Consider the following 19,077-nt stretch of genomic DNA (forward strand, 5'->3'; position numbering starts at 1 on the left):
TATGCTTCTTTTTTTAGGGAGAAAATTCTTCTCCTAAATGGACTAAAGAAGACAATTGATTCTTGGGAGAATATGGTAACTTGGGCTTCCAACACATGGAAAGGAAAATCTCTTATCTCTACTATTCTTAAACTTGCTTGGTGTGCAAGCAACTATGTCTTGTGGGAGGAACGCAATCGAAGAATATTCAAAGGAATCTCAAAAAAGAGATGAAATCCTTAGCAACGTCAAAGAATTCGTAGGAATTAAACTAAGGGGGAAAAAGATAAATAGGCATGATTATGTTAACTCCAATATTTGTATATCTTGGGGTATTGATTAGTCGATCATCCTTTTGTAATTGAGTGTATATTTTTTCTAATCGGTGTTTTTTGTAGCAGACATTGCTTCCTTGGGTAATAAAAGCGATTAAAATATGTCTAGTTCAGGTATTTAACAATCTCTAATTACAATTGATAAATAAAATGATTCATTTCTAACTTTTTAAAATTCAACGACCCATTTGTAATTTTATTAACACTTGACTGATATGTGAATGTCATTTACGCTTTTTACCCGAAAAAATAAAAAACTGAAACCAGAAAGCAACAGTAACCCCAAATTTCAACCAAATTCCCCCGCTGTTACAGAGAAAAAAAATTTAGACAAACGACCCACCATTAAAGCTGTTAATAAAAAAAACTTAATATTACGCGGCGGATCTAATTATAGGTTCTGAGATTCACTCGTTTTCTCCTTCTGATAATATATATAAACGGTCTCCTTTTTTTTTTTAAGTCGGTCAGAGAACAAATTCTCATCTCGAAAACATCAATCTTCTCCCTACTTTGCTTCTTTGGTTTTTTTTCGTATAGTTGTTAGTGTTATTGTTACTAGTATCGATCCATGTCGGTTTCGGGTATCCATGGCCATATTCTTGAGGTTACTGGTATGGAAAGTTTCATAAAATTGGATTTGTTTTTTACTTTATTATGGGTGATTTGTGATTTTTGTATTTTTTTAATGTTGGATTTCTTTTGTTTTTATCGATCGAAGTCGTCGGATGCAACAAGTTGAAAGATACTGAGTGGATTTCAAGGCAAGATCCTTATGTCTGTCTTGAATATGGCAGCACCAAGTACCGTACAAGAACTTGCACCGGTAATTACTAATTATCTCTCTCAGCATATAACTATTTTCCCCTTTAGGGTTCTTGATCTGTGATTTGGGATCCAAGTAAAATTTCAACATCTTTGTTCTGATTTATGATTTGGGTTCCTTTTAGATGGTGGCAAAGCGCCTGTATTCCAAGAGAGGTTCACTTTCACTTTGATTGAAGGGCTTAGAGAGATCAATGTCGTGGTTTGGAACAGCAATACTTTGACTTTTGATGATTTTATTGGCAGTGGAAAGTAAGAAACCCAGGAATTAAGGATTTGAATTGTTTTACTTTTTTGCTTTTTGAGAAGATGTGTTCTTATTTGTTTTTTTATTCTAATGTTTGCTCTTTTGTTGGGTGTTTTGGATTACAGGGTTCAATTGAATAAGGTTCTTTCCCAGGGCTTTGATGATGCTCCTTGGCCACTCCAGACTAAAACCGGAAGGTAAACAAATGAAATCGAATGATAGAGTGATAGTTTTTTGCATGTATTGGAATAAGACTGTGTTTCCATGAATAATCTAATGGCACTCAAGATCGATGTTTCTGCTATCACAAAAATTCAATCGTGCAATCAATATTTCTTTAATCTCATCAATTCGACCGTATGGCAATAATCACTTTGAATGGTTAGCAATATCAACTATGAAACCCTTTTTCTAGTTTGTCTGAATCTCATCTAGAGCTTACAACTACAAATAATGTGGGAAAGAGAGTCGGTTCTCGTAGCCATGTATGCATATGTGGCAGTTGCCCTCAAGCAGAAAGATATTTCTTAGTGTAGCTTCTTTTTGGTTTGTGGTCGTTTGTAAGATAGCATGATTTAAGCTTTTGACAAATTAATTGGTTGGTTATAACTTCAAGCTATGTTCTGCTCGACTTTTCGAGGTTTAATTAAGTTTCATCGATAGCAGTTGTGTTTTTTGAAACCTTATTTGTCAGTCAATAAGAAAAGTCAGTTCCTAGCTCAGTTATCAACTTAATCCAATTTGTTTGACATGGAAACATGAAGCTAAGTTTAGAAACTTACCAAATAAATTGAATTTCGTTGACTTTTAAATTGCCAAGCTAAGCTCATATCATGTTCCCGGCTTCTGGATTGCAAAAACCATTTTCGGTTTTCCTATATTGCAATCTTTCATATCTATGGCCTCTTACTCTTTTCATATTTGCAGATATGCTGGAGAAGTGCGGCTCATAATGCATTACTCAAATGCCAAGGTAAGTTCGATCTGTTGTACTTCAATTCGTGATCTCCATTAATATTATTCACAAACAAGTGGGAACTAAATTTTTATTCGAATTGTTGCAGCACCAAGCCTCAGCATATGCTCCAACGGCACCACCATACGCAGCTCCTCCTCCGCATGTCCCTCAATATTCCATACCTCCACCAACTTATTCAGCTTCTTATCCGCCACCAGCTACAACATATCCGAATCCATCATCATATCCATCATATCCTTCATCCACATATCCTCCTGCACCTTCTGCATACCCTCCTCCACCTTCTGCATACCCTCCACCACCAGCACCTTCATCGTATCCCCAATCTACATACCCACCACCGCCTTCATCGTATCCCCCGTCTGCATATCCACAACCTTCATCGTATCCCCCATCTACATATCCACCACCTTCATCATATCCCCCAGGTAACTTCATACATTTTAAATATTTCAATGCTACTATTCACATGTGAAATATAGTAATGAAGTTTGTTTCTGTTCCGCTTTCAAACAGGTCCTTATCCAGGTCTTTATCCACCACCACCGTACTAAAACTATCGGCAAGGAGACAATCAAAGTCGAAGTTCTTAATGTTAGAAACTCCTCATAAAGGGTTGGGACTATTGTTTGAATCTCTTTGGAAGCAAAATCTCGGAACTTGATAGCCATTGTATAGCTTAAACTGTTTATATATTTCAGTTTGTGAAATGCTTTTGGGTTTTTATTTATTTATTTATGGTTAAATTCTTTGTTTTGTTGGACATGAGCACCACCAACCTATGTGAATTGGACTTGTATTCTAGACCATAGAAATGTGTTGAATACAGATACTTTAAGAAAAAGTAAAAGTCCTACTAATATAGTTGATGACAAAATCTCCGGAATAATAACAATCAAAGACGAAACTAGAATTATAACAGTCTAAGACGAGACCCCTAGAATGATAACAGTGAAAATTATGTTACGTGTATGATCATTTGATGAGAATGCATCTGATGGGTGATCCTTCAGAACCAAGCAACCTTAAAGGTAAGCAATGTACGTTATATATTCCAGCAGGAACATCATCAAGCTTCAAGCCCTCCACTAGAATCACTTCCTGTATCACATTGAATTATCTATCTTTTAGAATGAAACTCAAATATGAGAATGTATCCGAGACGAGTTTGTCATGCCATGATCCATTCAATCCTTGGGGGTACTTTATAGATTCGAACCTGAAACATGGAGCATATATGAATGCACCTAAATAATTTTGTAGGGTGCATTCATATATGTATTACGTTTCGGGTTTGAAATGGTTTGCAAAACTTTCCATATTCAATAAACATGTTAGAATATGTAATAACAAAGAATCCGACTTTGAAAACCTATCTTAATTCCTTAAGACAGAAAGGTCAAATTGTGATTTTGGTCCCTTCAAATGCTCACATTTAAGATTTAGTCTATATTTTAATTTGGCATGATTTACAACCTCTACTTTATAGGGTGATCATTAGTTAGTACAAATAGTTAATACCATTAACTAATCTAATAAAAATGCTTACGTAGATTTGCTAAGACGAACACCTCTTCCAATTCATTATGTGGACATGAATTTTATTTTGTTTTCCTTGTGTGTGTGATGGAAGGAGTATTTTTAAGAAAATTCACATCGGTATTTTAATTGAAAATCCAACTATTTTGACCAACTAATGATGTTATATATGTATGGGGACTAAATTATCAAATTAAAGCATAGAAAGATTAAATCTAAAGGTTGAGCATAGTAGAGGGACCAAAACAATAATTTGAGCACATATAGAAGTTATAAAGTTATTTGATGTCGAAGAGCAAGTTCCTTACCCTCCCTTCGAAGAACTCAAGATGAGCTGGAACCAAATGATCATAGCTTGCAGCAGATAAGAAATCGATTCCTGCATTTCCACAGCAATTAAATTCGTCACTATGATTACTTATTTTGCAAGGAAACAAACATAGCAACACCAATGCACTAATCAGAAATCGAGTAATGCAGAGCTCGAAGTATTGCTTGTTTGGCTCATGCACTATGATTACTTATTTCGCAAGGATATAAACATAATCAAATGCAACTACATTTAAAAGGTGACATCTTAACAAGTCCGGGGGCGAAATCTAGCAATGAAGTTAACAACATAGCTCAAATCTCTTATACCCTAAAAGCCTCTATCTTAGTTTCCCATGGAAACTCAGTATGGTAAATTCAAACTCCACGGATACTTCAAATAGATGAAAATAAAAGAAATCAATATATATGTATCCGGCACTCACGCTGAAATTTGGGTAACGTAGCTCTTACCTACAAGTTTGATGTCAGTGTTCTCTACCAACCATCTTGCCCCGTCTGTTGTAAATCCAACATAGCTTGAATCAAATTCCCTTCTAAACATAAGCCGCCTGAAATTGAAATTTTGCGATTTTAGGTTGAAGTCTCGCACAGATTTTTTATGATTTACGTCGGAGTTATTTTCTAGTTTGTGGACAGGGTTGTTCGAGTTGATAACTTAACGCTACTTGGACTTTTTCGTTTTTCTTAAATTACTCGAGTCTTCACCTATGTACAAATATAGGCAATGAAGTATGTGAAGAAACATAGCTCGATATGTGAAGAAACATACTCGTACTCGATACATACTCGTAATGATACCTGACGTTAAATCAGGGTAACTCCTAAATGACTCGATACTCAACATCAAATCTAGGTAACATAGCATGTAATTTCCTGAATTACTCATGTTCTCATCTGTGTCCAACTCATTCGAATATAAGTATGATCCTCCAAAGATATGAAAAAAACAACAACATAGAAACAATTCGAGTGTACCTTATTACATGCATGATATTCCTATTGATATTCAACATCCAAATCCGAGTAACACAACATATAACTTCCTAAATCATTCGTGCTCCCAATCTAATGTCCAATACATTCAAATGTAAGTATGATCCTCCAAAGATACAAAGAAATTACTGAGAGTAACTTACTAGATACATACTCGCGTCAATATACGCCATCAAACCCGGCCCGGGTAACATTAACATAGCAATGTAATATCCTAAATCACTCTATGTCCAACACATTCAGATACGGATAATATCCTCCAAAGATGCGAAGAAACATCAAAATAAATCAAATGTAATCATATTCGACACATACTCGTATCTATACTCACCATCAAGTCCGACACAGAATGTAATCAAGTGTTTCAGTGTTGAATTAATCACGATACCTGTCAGTATTCAATGTCCTAAAAAGAACACGGCGCACTCCTTTAGGAATGTTCAATGACTCCATCACTTGGGCTGCAACAAATTAAGAACAAAACAGAAGATTATTAGTTACAATCGGATCATACACAGCCAAATAATTGAACTTGGTGTTGGAGATCAATACCAGTTATATTACTATTCCTCGGCACATCGAGTAACACAGCTGGCCCTGCGGTCAAACATTTTACAGTTATATTACTATAGCTGTAAACGAGCCGAGTTGAATTCAAGTATTGTTGAGTTCGACTCGACTTGAAAAGTTCAAGCTCGCGAGTTTAAACTTGTTAAACTCGACTCGAACTTGAAATAAAAAATTGATGCTTGACTCAAGCTCGAAAAAATTTGAACTTAAAACATTCTCAGACTTACATGAAAACCTTACATTGCATTTTCTGAAAAAAAGCCAACATATAAGTGTTAAACGTTATACATTATGTTGCTCGAGAGTTTTTCGAGTCGGGTGTCAAATAGTTTGCTTCAGTTCGTTATGAACTCGAATCGAGTTTGAGCTCGAGTCTATTCAATTTGAGAAGGCACCCCTGTCCCCTACTTTAATTTGTCAGAATTTAATTCTTATAAAGAAGAAGTCAATCCATTCAGAAAAAAATGTTAAACGTTGTCATTAAATCGTTGATATTAAAAATCAGCAGCTCAATGATTTATATGTAAGGAATTAGTAAAAGTTAACAACTCAATTTCATATATCTACAGATAACTAAACTAGTTTATGAGTTTTGCTAAGTACGAAGATCAAATGGGTGTTAAAATATAGGGATGATAGTAATAACTAAACAGGGCTAAAAATGTGGAAGACTAGAAATGATCAAATAATAGAAGGACTAAATCGCTAAAAACTTATAGTATTAGGATCTTCTACAAAATTTGACCGTAGAAAAGAAGCTCAACAATGGCTATGGGTGGTTTTGTTTACCGTTCAGGACGTCAAGGTCAAGGGTGTCAACATCGAACCCGGAATCGAAGTACCGGTCAATCATATGACCCGGCGCGTCGACGTGAGTGCCGGTGTGAACCGACACAAATTTCATCAGGGAATTATTGGATCGGGAGCCATTCTTCATGCTGGCCGGAAGCCAAAGGAACTGACCCAGACCGTCTTTGCTATCCCACGACGGCATATCCACAGTGTATCTATGGCTAATATCGAAGATTCTCCCATCGCCGTAAACTTCCCGTCGAACGGGAACCGGGTTTTCATCAGCCGTGGAAACGGTGCAGTCCGTTGGCACTGAGGGGTATGCGGGACAGGAATCAGAGGAGGAGGCGACGGTTATGACTGTTGATAAGAGAAGGAGAAGCAGAGGAGAAGACATGGTGTTTGATCAAATTATTGCAGTAGCTGAAGCCTTAACTATATTTAATATATATACACAGTGACAGATTCGACTGCCGTCCGGAAATGTTGTTGCTTGACCATTTGTCTTTAGACAAAAAGGATCATTTCTGTATTTTCCAAAATATCGTTGGTTTATTTTAGTTTTTAGTCTCTCTACTATACTAAAAACTTGTATTTTAGTCTTTGTACTTGTATTTAACATAATTTACTTCTCTGATTTTATTAGGTCTAAATTGATAACACCATTAAATATTGAGAAAATAACCTCAGTGACCAAAAATCCCAGATAATACATGATTTTGACCAACTTTTTTTTGATTTGCGAAAATGACCAACAAAATCGCAATGCGATCTCTAATTCGCATTGCGATCTCTACTATCGTAAATTCGCGTGATTTTTCATTTCGTGTTGCGATTTTCCAAATTCGTTGTTATAGTAAAAAAAAGATTTTGTTTCTTAAGAATTTTCTCTAAAAAGATAGTATCCGCGCGTACGTATCGAAGACACGTATTACCACGACCACGACCACGACCCGAGACGGCGGCGGCGGCGGCGCGCGAGAGTCCCCCTTGTTCTCTTCCACTCAACAAGGAAGTGGGAAATTCAAGCCTTAAATACCATTCCCAATAGTATTTCCAATACTATTGGGATTGAGCATTACCAACACCATAAAATCTTAGTTCCCGACCACATATCAAAACCGTTTGATTATTTCAGATTCATTCGATTAAAGAACAAGAAAGATATATACCAGACCACATATTTGCGATCTCTTTCCATTATCACTTGAAAGGCATGAGTCATATCTAGTTCACTGCTACTTCCCTAACTTGACTTTCAAAAACAGAAAACAGTGGAGAATGAACATAGACAACTATTGTTAACTCAATCAATAACAGACGACACCGCAAATCAAGCCCTTGAACCAATCATTTTAGCGATTAATTTCCAATAAGTTACTCTTAATACTCATGGATAACCATCATAAGACGCATTAAAACTACCGATCAAGTAAGATTATCTAATACTTTCACATGTTCTGCTACCATAATATTAACTGAATAGAAATGTTTCGAGGAGAAAACAACTGCCTGTACTTATTTACTATATTCTATTAGCATTTTCCTATGCAGAGATTTAGAAAAATACACATATATCAAAGAAATGCATGCTCATTACATAGTCAAGGAAGCACTAAAACAGATGCTTATGTATGCAATTTAACAGTCCCTTCATATTTCGGTCTCTTTGATTAGTAAGTGGTGGTCGGGAACTAAGATTCTATGGTGTTGGTAATGCTCAATCCCACATAGTATTGGAAACACTATTGGGAATGATATTTAAGGCTTGAATTTCCCACTTCCTTGTTGAGTGGAAGAGAACAAGAGGGACTCTCGCGCGCCGCCGCCGCCGCCGTCTCGGGTCGGGTCGGGTCGGGTCGGGTCGGGTCGGGGTCGTGGTCGTGGTCGTGGTAATACGTGTCTTCGACACGTCCGCGCGGATACTATCTTTTTAGAAAAAATTATTAAGAAACAAAATCTTTTTTTTTAACTTTCGCAACGAATTTGGAAAATCGCAACGACAACTGTAGACTATCGCAACGAATTAGAGATCGCATTGCGATTTTGTTGGTCATTTTTGCAAATCCAAAAAAAGTTGGTCAAAATCGTGTATTATCTAAGATTTTTAGTCACTGAGGTTATTTTCTCTTAAATATTTTTGTGGAAGTAATGTTAGTGAATACTTCTACTGTCATTCGACCAAACATTTAGGATCTTTTGAAAACTTCAATTAATCATGTCCAACTAAGAATAAATTTATAGTTAAATTCTATCTTTAGTCCCTATCCATGTGTAAGTTATATTTTTGTCTTTATATTTTTTAAAAATTTAAAATTTCGATCCAAACTCAAATGTTAGAAAGATAATGTAACTATAATGCAACTAATTTACAGAGACTATAATGAACAAGTTGGGAAATTTAACTAAGTCCAAAACTTGCACATAAAATAAGGATTAATTAAAAAAATTATAGCTCAATTACCAAAATGAGATAACTTTACTCTATTTTTATTTAAAAAATAAAAAATATATATTAATATTTGTTTCTCAATTTTAATTAAGATATTTTTTAAAATTATCTCAATTATATTCTGATCAATATAACGAATCAAACTACCTTAGTGTCAAAGGAATGGGTGTCATCCCTGGAGGTTCCAAATTTAAACACCGAAGACTGTAAAAATATTTGAACATTCATTGTCAAACGATTGTTAATCAATAAATTTTTAAAACATATACTATTTTACAACAAAATGAAGTCCGACAAACCACATTGAAACTAAAAGCTCAACATCAACTCAAAGGGACATTTGGAACGTCAAGGACGACGACATATCGAAGCTACATTTGCTTTAGGCATAATATCAAAATTAACCGTCAACGTTTATCCAAACGGTCATTTCGCCTCCTATTTCATATTTTAGAGCATTTTGGCCCCTAACGATTCATTTTAAGGCAAAAAACCCTAACATTTGATAAAATAATCACTTTGTCCCCTTTTTTTGGAGACATTTTAGCCATCAACGTTTCATTCAAGTTAAAAAAGAATTATATTTTGGAGTGTTAATCTTGGGTTAGAGGGAGCTTTTTCCCCAAAGTGAAGGGGCCAAAATGCTAAAATAAAAAAATATGGGCTAAAATGACTATTTTGATAAACGTTAAGATGCTATTTTTTACATTACTCTTTTATTTTACTAGACTAATACCTTTTAATACCGTAATCTAGTCTGGTAGTCCAAATTGAAGTTAAAAGGTCAACATTGGCTCGAAGAAGCAACAAAGACGACGACGATGGAAAACATAATCGAGTCAAGCTCAACATAAAATGCTAGAAACAAATAGAACAAGGACATGATGAAGCCTCGGGACCTTGAAAGATTACCCTGTTTTGGGAGTTTAGAAAGGGGAAGATTGCGACGGGGGCGCATTGAAGTTGGTAAGAAATGCATCGGCCAACATGTGCCCCAACGCAACCTCAGCCTCGGTCATCAAGTGAAGATTGTCCTCCTTCAAAACCAGCCCTTTGGCATCCACGCATGTTACATTCGGCAGATCCATCCCCAGTTGTGCTTCTCTCACTTTCTCCATGTATTCAAACCCCGATGCAATCGCAACCTGCTTAATATTCTCCACATTTTAAGTATTACGCTATCAGCAATAGTATTTGTGTCCCACACATGAATATATTTACAAAAATCTAAATTCGAATCATATATATGTTAGATACGTATTACACTGAGTCTAAGTAACATAGGTCTAAATCAAATACAGGAAAAATTTAATGAATCAAACCTGAATGATTGGAAGTGAAGGCAAGCCAAGATCCTCACGCACATTATGAATCAACCTCTCCATGTTTTCCTTGTACGCTTCAGCATCTTGAAGCGACGATGTATCGCTCTCCCCTTGGTACCAAAGCAAAGCCTTGATTTCCCCATTAGTCTTCATACTCTCTTTACTTCTCTTAAGCATATTGTCATACAGAAGCTGCCCGCGATCCCACTCCTTGATGGCTGTACCACCCACGGCGCAAGGAACCAGACCCAGGCACCCGCCACCCATATGATCTCTCACCGCGTTGGCGAACGACATTCCGGGCCCCACTCCACATACCTTGCCAGTGTCGATGTCGTGGTGGAGCGGCTCCCGCGCGGGCTCCCAGTTGAGGGTGGCGCTGAGGCGGAGGATGGAAGGGTGAGGTTGACACTCCGGTGGGATGGCGCCGTCCCAGATGCGAGGGTGCTTGGAGACGCCACCTCGGCCTGACATGTTGCTTTGGCCGGAGAGAATGAAAATGTGTTTGGGAGTTAGCGGGAACTGATCTCGTTCCGCAACAGGGGTGTCTATCATGTCCATGGTTTTCTGGGATTTTTTTCTTCGACGATTGTTATCACAACAAAGGATTTGTTTTGGTTAGGAAGTTGAAGCTAAATTGGGATCTTGATGTCGGTCGCACAGTGTGTATTATCGTTTGTTTTTTTCCTTTTTGAGATGCATTAAATGCACAGTATAGTAATTGTAACTGAATTTTTCTGAAGATTTTATTTAAATCCTCCAACTTTTAAAATTTATAATATAATCCATTAGAAGACAGTGACGCGGTAGTGAGATTACCGTTTGCAACTATGAAAATTAAGGTAAATTATATAAATGGTCACGGAATTTTTTAAGTGCTTCATTTAGGTCCCCCAACTTTTAAAACATGCAAAATAGTCCTCAATTTCATTCTAAATCCCAAATTCCAAAATAATTCAATTACATTCTAAACCCAAAATTCCAAAATAATATTGATTTAACCAAGATTTATATAATTTTTTTATTTTTTGATGTTTTGATTGAGTTGTATTCAGTGAAAATTGATTGTTACTGTTCAATTGAGTTCATGTGCAATTGAATGGTGTGGTATGTTGATTGTTACTATTCTAAAATTTTATAGATTTAAGTTCATGAAAAAATGTTTCACATTTAAGTCCCAATAACCAATATTTAAATAACATCAATGTTTATAATATTTTATTAAAACTAAGTACCCAATACACATGCAACACAATCTAAAAAACAATAAGAAATTAGAACTCAATATCCAATACCATCAAACGTCATTTACATATGCATACCCCACCATTAAATTGCACATGAACTCAATCGAACAGTAACAATCAATTTTCACTGAATACAACTCAATCAAAACATTAAAAACAAAAAACATTTATATAAATCTTAGTTAACATGAAATCTTGGTTAACTCAATGTAACACCCCAATTTAGGGGCTAAATTTTTAGAAATTATAAAGTATTGGATTTAATTAGTATTTTGAAAGAAACAGTGGATTAAATTGTAAAATTTTAAAGTTGGCAGACCGTTTTAAGAAGTGCAAGAAATTCAGTGGCTAAACTTATGATTTGACCATTATTCTTTAGGAGAAAATATAAATCCCCATTCCATATGTTTTCTGGATAAATTTTCTAGTTTTCCTCTCCTTCAACCCTCCTTTCAACTCCGATCTACTCACCGTCCGAACTCGATCGATGAACCGAAACCACCATCATGTTCGTTTTCGACCGAATAACAAAACCCCTCAAACCTTTCGTTATGAATCGTCGTCGTTCGTCGTTAATTTCAGTTGGAAGTATCTATAATATCCCAAACTACGGGTTAGTGACTAAATTGTAAAATTTTAGAATTTGGTGATAAAAGTAGAATATTTGAATAGTTCAATGATTTATGTGGAGATATTTCTTAAAAATTGTTAGTAAATATTAAAGGATTCAAAGGGCAAATGAGTCATTTAACAAGAAAAATAATTAAATAATAATTAATGTGTATTATAATACCCATGTGGAACATGATTGAAGAGATAAGTTCCATACAATTCTCTTCTTCATTTTCTTCTCTTCTCCACGTGAAAGCTCAAGCAAAGGTGAGTTTCTTAATTAGTTGATTGTTTGTTGAATTAAAGGTTGGGTTTTGAGGAAAGCTTAAGTTATCTTAAAATAAAAAGATAAATGAGTTATGACAGATTAAAGAAAATGAGTTTTTAAGTGAAATTTTAATAAGAAGGTTTAAATGAATTTGGAGGATGAATTTGACTTGTCATAGGTGTGAATAATAAGTTATAAGTGTTAGAAATAAGCTTGGATTACATGGAAATTTTGGTATGATTCTTAGTTTTAAGAATTTGAATGAGATATGAGAAATTCTAAAGTGTTGGAATGATAAAAGTTAGTTAAAATGGTTGTTGTTAAGTTTAATGGTATGAATGGAGTTTTATATGAGGAAATTTAATAAAAAGTTATGGAATTTTCGGGTGAAACCATTTTATTATTGACATGTGCATCGATGCACTAAGACAAAAATTTGAAGGTGCATCGATGCATTAAGGGGTACATCGATGCATGTGAATTTCGAACCTAATTTGGGTACCGATGCATCCATAGTGCATCGGTACACTCCTAAAGGAAAAGTGAATTTTTGGTTTATTAAATTAGCCTAAGTTATTAATACCAAGTTATAAGGTTTAGGCTTCTGAAAATCGTCTCGAAATTTATATTATGTAGATATCGAGCCTAAACGAGTTACGGAACAATCGAAGAGTTAGGATTGAATCAAAGCAAGGCTAAGGTGAGTGCATATGCATAACATGATTATAATAGAATATTCAGTTCTAGACTTGTGATAAGTCTAGATTTAATACTTTGATATATGATTCATTTCATATTATGAAACATGATATGAGTTCATACCATATACATTATGTGACATGAATATGCATGAAAAGTTATATGAGCTATGTGATAAAGGTGTGGAAATGATATGTCTATGAGATATAATAGGCGATTCTTATGTGTGTGATTATGTTTGATATGATTACATGATCATAAGATGTAAACCATGTGATAAGTGATATGCGACTATATGAAATTATGAGACAAGTGATTAAGTGCTTAAGAGATATAAGTAATGAGATAGGTGATATATGAATCACATGGAAATGATTTATGTATAAGTTTATATGTTATTCTATGTGCTATGTGATGTATATATTAACATATGTGAATAAGATATGACATATGTATATGAACAAAGGAGAAATGAAATAAGCTATATGAAACAACCTACGTGATTCCATGCAAAGTGATATGAACTATGTGACATATAAATATGCAATACGTGATATATGTGATATGATATGAAACATATGGTTACACATACATGTGGTATGTGACAGAAGAGAAAGAACAAGTGATATGAAATGTTATAAATGATAATGCCCATGTTATGTAATATGAGAGCTAGTGATATAGTTGACATGCCAAGAGTCGAGGGTTTACGTATGTTCTACGGAACATATGGACAGAATTACCTATGTCTTTCGGGACATATGGACAAAATTGCCTATGTCTTTTGAGACATATGAACAGAATTACCTATGTCTTTTGAGACATATGGACAGTATAACTATGTTCTAAAGAACATATGGACAATTTACCTAGGTTCTTCGGGACCTATGGACAGTTGTCGAGGTTCTTTATAACCTCTGGATAGGTCCTTCGGGATATTTATACGAGCTGTGGTGACAGCATAGTGGTGCACAACCTCAATGTACTCACATACCTTAAGTTCTCAAAAGTATACATGGGCTAATACAAGGGCTTTAAAGAGAGTAAATAAATTAATTGGTATGACACTATGTGTGTTATGTTGTGAAAGGATATATGTGATCCATGATGTGTATAGAAATGTTTAGTATATGCTTATATGATAAAAAGAATTAAGGACATGTGAAAATGTATTAATAAAGAGACAATAACAAATACCATATATGAGATGTATATGCTTGTGGTGATATGAAATGTGTTATAGGAATTACATGATGTTAGGTGTATTATATGTTTTATATACCTCACTAAGTCAACGACTTAGCGTGTGATTGTTTCACGCGTAGGTTCCGAGAAGAGGAATATTGATAAAAGTTATGCAAGATAGGTCAGTTCCTCCTTTCCAAAGATCGGATTAGAAAAGAAATGTATAGTATGTATTTTGTAATAAGGATAGTGGTTGACATGTAAATAAATGATTAAATCCGATATGTTCTAATCGGTTTTGAAAAGTCATACGATTGAGTTTTGTAATGTTTTAAATGCATATATGTAATTGATAAATTTTATACGGATGAAAGCTTAGATTTGTACGAGATTACACGTATTTTTACGAAAGTTACTGTAGCAGTAATGTAGCACTAGTGTAGCAGTACATCGATACACAATTTATATTTAAAAATTTTCACTGTTCATAGTACTGTTCACAAATACATCTTTTTTTCTTAAATTTTTATAATGAAGCATAATTTAATAGTATTTATTGTATTTACTTAATATAAGTTCAAATGTTCAGTTATTTTGTAAAGAAATTATTTTAAAAAGTCAATGTGACATCTCGAACTCGTATATGGGTTGGGTACAGGTTGGGGTGTTACATTTAATGGTATCAGAGCTACGGTTTAGCCGATTCTAGGCTAAAAACGAAGTCAAAAGTGTTTTAAAAATTATACATGCCAACATAAAGTGGAAAATTTTCTGATCTGATAGGGTAAGGAGTGTGTTATCTTATTAATAGAGTTAAATTGTTATGTTATATAAGATAAGTGAATACCTGAGAATGATTTATGATATATATATGTTTATATGATATGATAGATGATATGTGAACATATGAAAATAACATATGTTATATGATATGAATTGGATGATCATATGCACACGTGATATGTGATAGAAGAAATAATATGAGCACATGATTATATGAAAGTTTCCAAAGTGAAATACAAGGCGATATATTGAAGGTAATAGCAATTCACCTGCCCTGGTCAGGCAATGAGAAGAGCAAAAACCTCAGGGAGTGCTTGTATAAGATTAGAGAATATTTTATGATGTGGAAAAATATGTTGTTATCTTTTCAATTTTATAATTCTATAACTCATAGAATGAATGTATCGAAATAGTTAAAAGAGTTAAGAACACCCGAGTTCAAGGGTGAAATTGAGGAAGGTTCGGTTGTTACAGACCTTTAGTTAAATGATATGAAGATAATGCTAGAAGATGTTCATTTCTCCAAAGTGGTGAAATTAAATTGAGTAGTTTTGTTACTACGTGGGCAAACTAGAATATGGTTGTCACCATAAGAACGTTAAAAGATCAAATGACATGGTTATTGTTTGTAGAATAGTTCGAGAATAAGTGTATCAGTGATACGTTTATAAGATGAATGAAATCAGAGTTATAGATTTTAAACAAAGGGATAGTACTGTTCATACCGTATAATATTGTTCACAAATACATATTTTTTCTTAAATTTTTATAATGAAGCATAATTAATAGTATTTATTGTATTTACTTAATATAAGTTCAAATGTTCAGTTATTTTGTAAAGAAATTGTTTTAAAAAGTCAATATGACATCTCAAATATTATATGGGTCGGGTACAGGTTGGGGTGTTACAGTATCATCGGTTTTAACTCGATTTCAGTTGGTTTTTCGTCGATTCACGCCGATCCGACCATCCGTTGTCGACACCTCCTGCACCATCGTGTTTCTTGCATCGTTCCGAGTCTGTCGGTGTCCTCCATTTCTCCATCGTCGCCGGCGCGTGGAGGGGTGAGAAAGTTAAAGTTTTCGATGTTTCAGAATCGAGCTCTCCGCCGTTCAAAATTGTGAACCGAGCTCGGTAAGTGTCTCAAAATGCCTAAAAATAATTATTAGGAATTTTTTCGGGAATTTTCTGACATCGTATCACTGTTCACGTGCCGCCACTGCGCATAGGAGTGTTAATTTTGTAATTAATTTCTGTTATGGTGATATTTGTGTAAAATTCGGGTGTTAGTTTTGTAAATATTTGTAGAAGATGGCTAATTTTGTAATTAATTTATGTTAGGGTGATATTTGTGTAAAACGGTCGACCGTTGACCGTTGACCGAGCGTTGAACGACCTTTGAATTTGACCGGGTATATCTATCCTGATGTTTTTCGACGTTATGAGTCCGATTCTGTTTTTCGAAATTCGGACCCGAAGGCCTCAAAATTGCAAGTCAAACCCGTTGACTTTGATCGAAAAGTCAAAATTTTCTAAAAGTCTTATTTTATGTTTTTGATGTCTCGAATATGTTTTTGGGGTCCGTTTCACCAAACTCGAACTCGGTAATCTATTTTTGACTGGTTTATCACCTCATTCGATATGTTTTTCGGAATTAAGCCTCGTTTTTGATGAAATGTTTATTGTTATGTATTTGATGAATTATTGGAAGTTAAATTAAAGATCGAGGGTGTTCGAATGGAATTTTTATGGTCGATCAGTATGACACAAAAATCGAGTTAATACTTTACTATATCTTTATGCTTTATGGAACATGTTGATATTGGTAAATGCATGAATAAGATAATGTTGGTCACTTTTGTGGAGTTGATTAATTTTTACACTCGATCAGAATACAGTAAAAAGGTTTAATAATTGATTATGGTTCATATGACTTTTATAAGAGATTGAGATATTGTTAGAATTAAATTACAAGTTTTGTGATTAGTGATAAAGGGATCAACCCTGGATTTGTAACTTATATTTTATATCAACAAAGGTTAAATATTAAAGATACTCTGATGAGAAATTATGAGAATACTCTGGTTGGGTAAAATTACGAAAATACCCTTATATTGTAAAATGACAAGAATTATCCCTGAATGTTGATTAATAACTCTGAAAAGACTTATTGATATGATAAAACTACAGATGTGTTTAAGAAATACTAGTTTTGATTGGGAAATTTGGATAACCGGTTTTTAACCCCATGAGGGTTTGTGCAAGATACTAGAAATCTGTTAAGGAATCATTTCAAGATAAAAGAATGTTCAGGAAAACAATTAACTATATGATCTCTAAATTATAGTTATTTTTTGTTAAGAGTTAATACCGAAACTATTTGGTTAAGAAATTATGAAAATGCCCTTGAAATGTAAAAATAGTCCGAGTTAACCCTGAATGAGAAAATACTTTGAGGGTTCATACTTAACTCAAAAAAAGTTCAGATTTAATTGTTAAGATCATGTCTTTGTATAGAAAATTCCTGATAACCTATTAGTAACTTTTGAGAAGACAATTGACCTGAAAATCTCTGAGTTAAGAATAAATTATCGATGGTGCTCTTTTGTCAGAATTGTTCGAAAGGTCTAGAAAATATGATACGTTTGAATTAAATAATAAGATCAGATGGATGGAAATGATTGAAATACATCAGATCTCTCAAAATAGTTCGATGGGACTGACATAAATGATAAGTTTGAATTTAATAATAAGATCAGACAGAATGAATTATTGAACTACAATGGATCTGTAAAATGACCAGAATTCCCTTAGAATGCAAATGACCAAAAATATCACCAACTCAGGAATTAGTGGATATCCTCGAGCTCTATAATGATTGTAATAAACTGAACATCAAAATGACCAAAATACCCTTATGGCATATACTAAGTAAATGTCTTGGATTAATTAAGGAATCCAAATAAGCATAGGTTTTGGACTACCTTTAAAAGTTATGGAACACAACTTAAGTGAACCGATCAACCTTAATGATAAGTCAGTACCTGAACGACATAGATATTACTTGAATGCGTGTTCGTCTTCTCAAGTTTGGCTCGATGATAATTTTGGAAGTATACAACTAAACTATAGATCGCATTCAGTACTAAGAATTGGATATTTGTTTGACAAATCAACCACAAAGACCGAACTGAATGAAGGTACAATATGTATATGAAATTCAGGAACGTCTGAATTAGTCTGGAAAATCCGAAGTAACTGGAATTGACTTGACTGCTAAATGAACTAAGTAACCTTAATGACTGAAAATTTAGAAAATGATTGGATGAGTCTGGGAACACCAATGAACTTGCATGATGTACGGTCCCTATGAGTTATGAACCAGGAATCGAATACGTCGACAATTCTTGATATAATTGAAACATGAAAATGAAATAAAGACAAATAGAATATATGTTCGTCTCCTTAAGATCTATTCGGTGATAATTATGAAGGTGATCAATGGAAAAAAATTGTTAGTATTAAAGAGTGAATACCCTGGAAGGGCAGTGAATGAACTTGTCGATATGCAATAGTCTGAGAGTTGTATAACTTGAGTTGTTTGATAATCCGATAAATTGAGATAAATTGTAAATGTCTTGAATCTTCGTTTCTACATTTTCATATCAACTCACTTCAGTCATGTCTGAGCACGCAAGTAACGCAGAAGGGAAAGATTCTGAATACCCTATTTGGATCAATTGGGCTGAAATCCTATGAATTCAAAGTATATTCTTGAATACCCCTGATTGTTTGGGTAATGGAACCACTCTCAGTAAATATGAATATTGAATTATTCTATATAAATGATTCATGAACACTTTCTTGATGCACATGAATCATAACAGAATTCTAAAGTATCAACCTTGGATAT

At 34.3% G+C, this 19,077-nt stretch overlaps 3 protein-coding genes across 5 annotated transcripts; 1 reads left to right on the plus strand and 2 right to left on the minus strand.

Moving 5' to 3' along the window:
- Nucleotides 1–777: 777 nt before the first annotated feature.
- On the plus strand, nucleotides 778–3,010 carry LOC120128093 (splicing factor 3A subunit 2-like). Of its 3 annotated transcripts, none has more exons than XM_039145881.1 (8): nucleotides 778–928; nucleotides 1,036–1,140; nucleotides 1,265–1,391; nucleotides 1,512–1,583; nucleotides 2,314–2,359; nucleotides 2,451–2,600; nucleotides 2,637–2,793; nucleotides 2,882–3,010. In XM_039145881.1, the coding sequence occupies exons 1-8, from the start codon at nucleotides 886–888 to the stop codon at nucleotides 2,917–2,919; spliced, it is 738 nt and encodes a 245-aa protein (XP_039001812.1). In that variant the 5' UTR covers nucleotides 778–885; the 3' UTR covers nucleotides 2,920–3,010. The 3 variants fall into 3 exon arrangements, with proteins under 3 accessions (XP_039001812.1, XP_039001810.1, XP_039001811.1); XM_039145880.1 differs by having other exon boundaries at nucleotides 781–928; nucleotides 2,451–2,754; nucleotides 2,785–2,793; XM_039145879.1 differs by having other exon boundaries at nucleotides 780–928; nucleotides 2,451–2,793.
- Nucleotides 3,011–3,194: 184 nt separating this feature from the next.
- LOC120128091 (cyclase-like protein 2) lies at nucleotides 3,195–7,022 on the minus strand. Its single transcript, XM_039145876.1, has 6 exons — nucleotides 6,590–7,022; nucleotides 5,783–5,827; nucleotides 5,619–5,691; nucleotides 4,688–4,785; nucleotides 4,213–4,283; nucleotides 3,195–3,466 (listed from the first exon to the last, which is right to left on the minus strand). Exons 1-6 carry the CDS (start codon nucleotides 6,987–6,989, stop codon nucleotides 3,341–3,343), a joined length of 813 nt encoding a protein of 270 aa, XP_039001807.1. The 5' UTR covers nucleotides 6,990–7,022; the 3' UTR covers nucleotides 3,195–3,340.
- A 2,945-nt stretch (nucleotides 7,023–9,967) lies between these two features.
- On the minus strand, nucleotides 9,968–10,981 carry LOC120128092 (probable carbohydrate esterase At4g34215). Its single transcript, XM_039145877.1, has 2 exons — nucleotides 10,367–10,981; nucleotides 9,968–10,189 (listed from the first exon to the last, which is right to left on the minus strand). The coding sequence occupies exons 1-2, from the start codon at nucleotides 10,928–10,930 to the stop codon at nucleotides 9,971–9,973; spliced, it is 783 nt and encodes a 260-aa protein (XP_039001808.1). The 5' UTR covers nucleotides 10,931–10,981; the 3' UTR covers nucleotides 9,968–9,970.
- Nucleotides 10,982–19,077: the final 8,096 nt, after the last annotated feature.

Source organism: Hibiscus syriacus, unplaced genomic scaffold (assembly GCF_006381635.1).
Source record: "Hibiscus syriacus cultivar Baekdansim isolate YM2019G1 unplaced genomic scaffold, ASM638163v2 tig00110474_pilon, whole genome shotgun sequence".
NCBI lineage: Eukaryota > Viridiplantae > Streptophyta > Magnoliopsida > Malvales > Malvaceae > Hibiscus > Hibiscus syriacus.